We start from the raw sequence: 9,182 nt of genomic DNA, 5'->3' as shown, positions 1-9,182 counted from the left end.
GAGACACAAGCCATTTCACAAAAACACCACAAAACAGACAACAGCGATACAAAAGCAGCTAAAACAGCGACCGATTGATTGCAAATGAACGTGAAGCCTTTAACGTCACAACCAACGAGTCCGCTGGAAAATTGCATGCTCATCTGAAACGAGTTTTCGTAATGGCGGACGCCTTTTAGGCGACTTTTAGAGCCGAAAATTTTGAGTTTGATGTTCGTGTTTTTTGGCAAATATAGTTACTACTTAACATAAATAGATATTCTATGAGGAAACATGCGCGAAAGAAAAGTATTGATTTTCGTCTCAGGGGCACTTTAAAGAAATTTACCAATGAGCATTTCACCAAACCGAATGAATTAAACAAACAAAAAGGAGGAAATCTCCATAAAGAGAATGAATATCACTGCGTGCGAGTGTCAAATAGCAAATCCTGTTGGCGATGAATGGACAGCCCAAGCGACTTTCTCGAAACTACCTGAGACGAAAAGGCGGGAAATGTGGTGAAAAGTCCTTTTATACATTTTGATTTGCATAAAAGGTTTAACGGCACAGATGTTTTCAGTTTTACATTCTCAGCCGTTTTTTCGTGTGGCTGGGCTTTCGTTTCCTTTGTGCTGGTTTGACTGTTTATTCCTCTGCCTTTCATTCGGTTTTAGGGAGTTTAAGCAGACCACAACGGCATGGCAACGAGTACCATGGCTGTGTTCGTGCGTTCTAATTCTTTGTTTATTCTTTGCCATTCTCTACAAAACAAAGTCGTGAAATTACCACATTCTGAGTATTCTAGCGGACGTAAATTACGAGGGCCAATTTTTGTTTTTGTTTTTTTTTTTAGTTTTGACGCTGTCTTACAAATTCAGTTTGGGATAGATCTGACAGTGATAGACAAACTGAATGAATCTACATTCTTGCAAGATTCGTAGGTTGAATATAAAGTCGCTTTTTAATCGACATTGTCCCTGGTGTTGCTGTCGTCGTTACTTAAACTCCCTTTTCTTGTTTGGGTGGGGATCGTCTGTGTGCAATTTCGAACATGTGTCCTTCATTCATTTTTAATTGCTTGGTAGGGGTCGTCTGTCACTTATCAAAACCGGTATTAAAACATTGCCAGCGCCGAAGCTCCTCGTTTCTTTGTCTTCTTTGATATTGAAATATCATAGACATCCCCACAGCTTGGAAGTTTTCGTTCGCCTTGCAAACAAAACATAAGCAAATCTTCCACGAAAATATCCATAAAACGCGCGAGTAACATCTGCGGAAGAACTGGGCACCATGCAACCTGCATGTTTGTCTATCACTGTACCATGGGCACCAGTGATAGATAAACTGAATGAATCTAAATTCTTGCGAGATTTTTAAGTCGAATGTACAGTCGCTTATCAATTGATGTTGTCCCTGACGTTGCTGTCGTAGTTGCTTAAACTCCCTTTTTGTTGTTTGGGTTGGCAGCGTCTGTGTGCAATTTCTACCATTTGCCGTTCATTCAGGGTTTAGCAGGGACATCTGTCACTTATTTAAAAACCTCGAAACGTATTAAGGTTACCGTATACCTTCAGAAGTGTCTCGTTTCCAACGAGTTAGCGCGTCCGGTTTAAACTGTACATACCTAAACCTCTTGCCATATTCAATTGCGGTGAAAATCGAAATAGATAAAACAAATGTAGAGTAATCGTGCAAAAAATACTCTCTAAGGAAAAAGGTTTCCAAATAAGCAATTCTTAGACAAATCATCTTTTTGTTGTTTATATGTTAAACTAGCTACCGTCTAGATTTTAGGGCAGTCTGACAAATTTCCTTTGAGTTATAGCTTTTTAAAGTGTTTTATTTAGGCGAAAAAATTGATTCGAGAAAACAGCGCTAAGAGAAATCTCTTGCCTCGCGAGCAAACTCCGCTCAAAAACTGCGTTAACATTGCGTGTGTAAGGATGATATTCAATGAGTCGGACGACCCGTCGGTATCGGACTCACCAGAAGAGTCATCGTCAACATCACAGTCAGTTGCTGTCAAGTTCCCAAATTTTTAATACAAAACCTTTCTCTTCTATTGACTTAATGCCCACGTGACCGGATAGCTATAGCTTCATCCTACTCGGAGTCAGAATCTTCAGACCACTTCAGATAGTACGATCTTTTATCTGACGCTGCCCAGGCCAACTTTCGCTTCTTCGCTCATTGATGGGTTTGTATTTGTTCTTCGCTCTTTTCGCTTTTTGGAACTGGTCCACGGACATCTCTGTGATCCTTGTTTACTTATAACTTAAGAGAATTACACTTAATAGGAAAAAGGCTTGGTAGCCAGAACAACAATGTTGATCAACTCAGTAGTCGGTTCGACTACTAGCCACTGTTTAAAAAGGGGTCCTGTGCGCACTTGTAGACCTGACTCGCGTACTCGAGAGATCAGCGGAAATCAAGCCTAAAAACAGAAATTAAATGAGACCATTTTCTTTTTTAATCAAGTGCAACCTAAAGGATACTTTAATAGTTAATGTGGTGACGTTTCGTCGTCAACACCCTAAGTGAGGCCAGAATCCATGATTTGTACCCGAGACGACGAGCATCCCTGATCTTTTCATATAGGAGACCCCCGCCCCGGGGGTTTCGAACATCCGCCATCTAAGGCCGTTTTACAGTGGCTTGTACCGTTTGAATGACTGCATGAATGAATGCTTTATTTAACGTGGACATACGCTCAGCTTGAGAGCTAAGTTTAAGGTAGCGTCCCACCCCAAATGACCGCTTTGCGTTAGCAACGTTTTAAGGCGAGACGATAAATTAAAAGCCTGACAAGCTATATATTTTCTGAAAGCTTAATAAATGGTAATTACCATACCATATTTATTGAAAGAAAAAATATAAATGCCTTGAAAGTATAGTGGTCGTTTTGCAAAAGTACATGGCTTTCAATATTCAGTTCCTGTGCAGTCGGAAGTGATCTAGAGGAGACAAACATTGCGCCGAGTTCTTAACACCTTTGTCTCAATAACCGTGTCGGCGAATTTTGTCATCTTGCCTGGTTTGTTTTTTACACCCGGTTAAACTTCGAGGTTCGAAAAAATATCCCTCCTGTTCGTTCATTTGTTTATAACTCTATAACGAACCAGAAACACCAAAAACGCCAACATGGTTTTCGAGCCACATTATATAGGAGCATTCTCGCCAAATTTGAGCTAAAACGGTTGTAAACTCGATGCACGCGAACTTAAAACGTGCGCTCAATTTCTTGAAAATATAGTTTCGAGAAAAAGAGCGAAACAGTTTCAGAGATGTTCTTCCGGTTGAATGAGATTAAAACAACAAGGCGTGAAAGTAATTACCTGCGGTTTTCAAGCCAACGGCTCAACTTACTCCATAACAATAGCGCTCAAATGCTGACCAGACAAGGTGTCAGTCTACCAGGTGTCGCTGTTGGGTCGCTCGCTCCGAAGGTAAGTTGTTACTGTAGAATTGGAAGTGTTTCATCCCAGTTTCCGGAGTTTTCATTCCTCTGACTGGTAAATTGTATTATGAATAGGCCAAACCAACGTTAGCAATGCCTAAACAAACGAAAAACGAGGACAAAGGTAACCGGGAAAAAAAAAACGACGAAGAATAAGACGCGACGCCGACACGCAAGGCAGGGAAGAAAGCAAGAACCACTGACTCCAGTGAGAATCCTAAGGAAGTCATGCTTTCTGAGATGCGAGCAGCTGGGTAAGAATGGTAATAAACTGGATAGGAAACAATACAAGTTGCTTCCTGGTCCATATGATCAGCACTGACGAATACTTCCACAAAATTACCGCGCACAATTGCTAGGCACAACTTCCGGTGCGGGATATATTTGTTGTTGAGTGTCTCACAACCTTTGCGATGATCCTCGTTTTCATACTGGAGACACTTAGTTCGACTAGGATAAATACAGGCACCAGCAGACATATTATGTTTCTAGTCAAACTATGTTTGGTAGTGCGTCATTCAAATCCGTCTTGCACACGTCTACACTCGATGGACTACGAGACGCATAATCCGAGGAAATAATTACGTTGTTTGCCAAAGTTGGTCTCAGAAGGATAACGCCTCCAAATCCTGTCCTTCCTCGAACTCGTGCTGCTTATAACAGGGCCCTCTGTCGCTAGCGGCAAGTTTGTCAGCCCAATCCTTGTCAAAAAATTTCTTTGTTTTCTTTTTACCGATCCCTTTGGTACAAAAGGGCAGCTCGATCGCTTTCGCTTTTTCTGGCAGACATGAAAACAGCTCGAAAATATTGTTGCGTTGTTTGGCCGGGACGAAATTGCGTGTCGAAACAAGGATGGTATGTAACATAATAATGATGTGTTGACAGATTGTCAAATGACTTGTCAACATTCCATTAAAGGCAATTAGCGAAGAAGACACTATTTTGTCCATAACTTCCCGTAGAAACAAAATGTTTTTGAATATTTTCTTTAAACAAAGATAGGAGTAAGATCTATCTTGCAATCTTAAAATATTGTCATCCCGCAATGGTCACATTTGGGGCGGGATGCTACAACCCTGGCCAGAACTCTTGGGACATACAGGCAATAACCCAGAAAAATCACGTAATCTCCCCCTCCCCCTCCCCCTCCCCCTCCCCCTCCCCGAGGCAATGTTGATGTCAGGCATTCAAGTCATTTTTGATAGACTCAACATTGCTTGGGGAAGGGAGGGAGCAATAGAAATGGTTTATTTAACAACATTGCCAACCTTTTTGAGTTTATTTAACGAAGTGCATTTTCCCTTTTAATTTTCATAACTGTCCCATGATGTTTTGACCACGGCTGTATGAGGTATGAAAGAGGTTTTCAGACATCTCTGAAGCTAGGTTATATAAATTATATTGTTTTCCGTTATCCTGCATTAACGGGCTTTTAGGCATAACTATCTACAGGTCCATGTCTGTATAGCAAAGTTTATAGTCCATGGGCCAGACCCTCTCAGATGTACCACTCAGAGGGACCAGCTGAGAGTGTGACAAATTTGAAGCTAAGTTGGGGGTGATTACAAGATGTTATGATAGCAACCCCTAAAGAGTAGCTTTCTTGTATATTTTATTGGCTGAAATATCGCCAAAATTCGCTTTTTCATGAAAACGAGGCTTGTTTTCAAAAGTCATATTAAAAATATTAAGCTGGATCAAAAATAGTCTTCACACATATAAATACAACAAGAAAGAACACAAATCATTTTTTAAGAACCAAATTTCAATTTACCTCTTTAAAAGTGATGATGTAGTAAGTTATGGATTACTTCAAATGCTGCAATGCATTATGGGGAAATTCAAGATGGCGACCTTCACGGCAGGTAAGTACGTTTGACTTATTCACTGATTTCGATAATCTTTAAGTAGAGATCTGATTAGAAATCAACAATATATACAGAATATTAGCTGTATACCTAAACAATAAGCATTTTTATGACGATATAGTGATACTTTGAACCTCAAATTATATAAAAACTTACAGTCCTTCGAGATCCACATGGACTGGACAGCCCAGTACTGTGTTGCCTTAATCATTAATTCTCATCGTTTGTAAGCCGGTATGTGTTTAAAACTCAATAAAAGCTATAACAAGTAGCTACATAACTAAACAATCAGCATTTTGATGGTTGTCTTGTGAAATTGTGAAATTGTGAAATCGAAGAGGAGAAGTATCGAGTCTGTGGATGATGAAACTGTACCTATCTATACTGCCGGCGAGCGCTGTGGGCCCCATACTAACGAATATGTGGAGGTCAAGTTAAATCAAATCATGGAATGTGCATGGAGAAAGAACTTGCTATGGGTTTTAGTACGTATTCATGCAAGTCAGAAGCAATCTGTTCCTGGTTGGACTGGTTTCAATATTTTGGTGCGTAATAACCAAGAAGTTGCCAAGGATAACGTGGGCTATCTTCCAACAATCAATGCCCCAGCGACGAACATGTCAGCTGTGTACCAAGTCCTCATCAATTCCCTACAGATTAAGGAAACTTTAAACCTCCAAAGCATAGTTGTTGTGTTTGATCAGGCACTGTATGCTAAAGCTACTGAGATAAAGTGGAAACACAGGGCACAGTTTAATGACCTTGTGTTGAGAATGGGTGTGTTCCATACCATTTGCACTTTCTTGTGAAATCTTTACGAGACGTAATAGTCGAGCCTGGAGTAATTGCTGAAGGATCTGTGGCTGGTGTTCTAGAAGGCCGTACATATAATCGTGCCGAACGATTTCACAAGCTCATGTATGAAGCTCTTAACAGGCTAGCATGAATGGGATTTAACTCTTGGATTGAGGAACATCATAAAGAGAAGAAGTCTACTGTTGATGCGTTTTTAAAAGGACTGAAAGCGCTCTGTGATAAGACATGTGAACAAGAATTCAAAGACACAGTGGAGAGTCCCTCATTTGAAGAAGTATCGCAACTGTTCTGCTTGTATACAAGCTATCTCCGACATGATAATGGGAAACTATCGAAGTTCTGGATGTCTTATGTTGACATGGTGGAAATATTACTTGGTCTGTTAAGAGGATCTCGGGAGGGAGATTGGGATCTTCACCTTTCATATATCAGTGAAATTGTCCCGTGGTGTTTCGCATATGATAACCTTAACTACGCCAGGTACCTTTCAGCACATCTGCATGAAATGTCACATCTACCAGCAGAGCATCCGGACACCCTGGAATACTTGCGATCCGGAGGATTTTCTGTTCAGATTGGCGGAGACAACCCTTCTGGGAGAATACCTGTTGATCAGACGTGCGAGGAGACTGTCAACAAAGACACTCAAACGTCAGGAGGAACTAAAGGTTTCAGTCTAAGGCCTAATGCAGTAAGCAAATTCTGTAGCTTACAGTTCTTGTTGACGCTACGTCTAGAGATTTCGAACTCACGCTCTGTTGAAGAGACTCGAGGAGCCCGTTGAGAATTGAAAGATAGAGCGAGCGAGGTTCGACTAGAAAAATAAATAAAAATGCATATGAAGAAGAGCTGAGCGATATGAGAAATACAGGACAGAATATAAAGACTTACAAATGTTTTCTGACTGTAGCGAAGACGGTGAAGCTAGGTAGAATAGATTCCGCAACGATATTAACTTGAAGCTAGAGAAAACGTTGAAAAGATTAGCGCGCTAGGAAACCGTAGCGTTTAAATAGTAGTAATTTGCATACATAAATAGCAAGCAAAACTAAAAATTCGCACGTGAAATCCTACAAATTCTACCTGGTCGCTGAATACCGGAGCACCTTCCTGAGGCAACTCAAAGATATATTGCACATCAGTAGTTCTTGTTCCCAACACAAAGATCTACAACCAACAAGAATACAAAGAGATGAAGCTGATGTTCAATCCATAGTGTCAATTCTTCAAAACACTTGGCTCAACCCATTCAGCCCTGACCTTCAAGACCTCGTCTGTATTTCCACAGGAAAAGTCGCCACTCCTGATGTAGAGCACGACTTGCTACAAGCTAAAGATAAAGGAGAAGAAGCCTACAAAGCATTCCGAGAGCAACGACTTCAGTCTAATCCACCCACAGTCAAGTTCCATGATTCAATCACGAAAGCTAAGCTGACGGCTTTTACTCACTTGAATAAGGAGGTATCAGTTAAAGCTGGTAAGAACCAAGAAGTGATCATCAAGGCCGACAGAAGACTGTTTGCTCAAATGATTGTCATCGCAGAGAGCACAGACTTACAGATGAGAGAAGTGTTATCCCATCCTCTCGGACCACTCCCTTGGTCATTAGCTACCGCAGATGGCTTGATACGTAAGACGAACAAAGCGTCCTTGGTTAAAGAACTGCATAAAAATGTCGAAGCAGCAGATGCCATTCCCCAACCCTCAGCATGTGTAATAGATGGGATGGCTCTTGTCCAGTATTTGAAAGGTGATAAAAAGACATTTGCGGCAGTTGTTGAAACTCTTCTTTGCAGAGTTCTAAACGAAGGTGGAGCAAGTGACAGGATTGATGTCGTCTTCGATGATTACAGAGAAGAATCCATAAAGAACGCCGAAAGAGAGAACAGGGGTGACGGTTTAGGAAGCGAATACCGCAATATTCAAGCCGAACACAAGGTTAAACAGTGGAGAAGATTCCTGTGTAGCTCAAAGAACAAACAAGCTTTCATAGTGTTTGTAACCAGCGAGTGGAAGAAAGAAAAGTACACAGAGAAGCTATCTGGAAAGACTCTGGTTGTCACGTGTGGCGAAACATGTTACCAATTATCGTCTGGAATAATGCAGCCTATCAGTGAGCTCGAATCAACTCAAGAGGAGGCTGACACCCGCATCCTCTTACATGCAGCCCATGCAGCTAAATCGAGGTTTGCTTCGATCGTCATAGTATCAGAAGACACTGATGTGTTGGTACTTCTTTTGGCCTTCAAGAGCTTTATTCCTTCTTCAGTATTCATTAAAAGTGGTTCACAGACCAGAGTCAAGTACATCGATATCTCAAGAGTAGTTGAGAGGGTTGGAGCAAGTGTATGCAGATCACTGCCGGGCTTTCATGCATTCACAGGGTGCGACACTGTTAGTGCTTTTGCCGGACGGGAAAAGGTTGCAGGTTATCGAATTGCAAAGCAAAATGCTGAATTTCAAGAGATGTTCCAGCATTTGGGTATGTTCTGGAATAAGTCTGATCACCTGTACCATAGTCTTCAGAAATTTACATGTGCCATGTACTGCAGCAACCCTGGGACAAGCGACATCAATGAGCTGCGATATCGACTGTTCTGTTTAAAGAGAGGAGACGTTGATTCCAACCAGCTGCCACCCTGCAATGATACGCTGCACAAACACTCGCTACGAGCAAACTACCAGGCTGCTGTCTGGAGACGGAGTTTACAAAGATGCCCAGCCATCCCATCACCAGTGGGATTTGGCTGGTGTAGTGAGGACGACAAGCTGGTCGTAGACTGGATGAGTGGTCAGCCAGCTCCGCAAGCTGTTCTAGAACTACTATCTTGCCAGTGCAGTAGGTCCTGCAAACTTCCATCGTGCTCCTGCATTGTCAATTGGCTGAAATGTACTGATATGTGCCGGCTTCAAGATTGCACAAAAAAGCCAGATGATGACGACGATGTTTTATCCGTTGACGACAATGACGATGAAGAAACCGAAAGGTAAGAATCTCATAACCATAGGAAAAATATGAAATAACTTTCCTTATACATACTCTTACATTCGTAAGGTTT

General features: G+C 41.5%; 2 protein-coding genes, 2 long non-coding RNA genes and 1 pseudogene across 4 annotated transcripts in view; 4 read left to right on the top strand and 1 right to left on the bottom strand.

Moving 5' to 3' along the window:
- LOC149105404 (uncharacterized) overlaps positions 1-259 on the bottom strand; it is a 4,995-nt gene extending 4,736 nt beyond the window's left edge. The window contains exon 1 of the mRNA XM_089271501.1: positions 1-259. This exon is cut by the window's left edge and continues 198 nt beyond it. Within this exon, the coding sequence (XP_089127627.1) occupies positions 1-143 (143 nt within the window). The 5' untranslated portion in view covers positions 144-259.
- LOC149105403 (uncharacterized) overlaps positions 1-1,013 on the top strand; it is a 110,051-nt gene extending 109,038 nt beyond the window's left edge. Inside the window, exon 2 of the long non-coding RNA XR_016201467.1 lies at positions 836-1,013. This is a non-coding gene — a long non-coding RNA (uncharacterized LOC149105403). The remainder of the gene's footprint in view (positions 1-835) is intronic.
- Positions 1,014-3,198: 2,185 nt separating this feature from the next.
- On the top strand, positions 3,199-3,552 carry LOC149105402 (uncharacterized). The gene is made up of 2 exons (XR_016210156.1): positions 3,199-3,428; positions 3,515-3,552. It is a non-coding gene; the product is annotated as an uncharacterized LOC149105402 (long non-coding RNA).
- Positions 3,553-5,753: 2,201 nt separating this feature from the next.
- Positions 5,754-6,956, top strand: LOC149105401 (uncharacterized; annotated as a pseudogene).
- Positions 6,957-7,588: 632 nt separating this feature from the next.
- Positions 7,589-9,182, top strand: LOC149105400 (uncharacterized). Its single transcript, XM_089271497.1, has one exon. It carries the CDS (start codon positions 7,651-7,653, stop codon positions 9,112-9,114), a length of 1,464 nt encoding a protein of 487 aa, XP_089127623.1. The 5' UTR covers positions 7,589-7,650; the 3' UTR covers positions 9,115-9,182.

This window comes from Orbicella faveolata, unplaced genomic scaffold (assembly GCF_042242905.1).
Source record: "Orbicella faveolata isolate gen_17 unplaced genomic scaffold, um_ofav_v1 contig_34, whole genome shotgun sequence".
Lineage (NCBI taxonomy): Eukaryota > Metazoa > Cnidaria > Anthozoa > Scleractinia > Merulinidae > Orbicella > Orbicella faveolata.
Note: the sequence above shows the minus strand (reverse complement) of the source record. Positions and strands in the feature narration are given on the sequence as shown.

Coding starts and splice junctions, on each gene's coding strand:
- LOC149105400 (XM_089271497.1), top strand. CDS start 7,651: ATGATTGTCATCGCAGAGAGCACAGACTTACAGATGAGAGAAGTGTTA.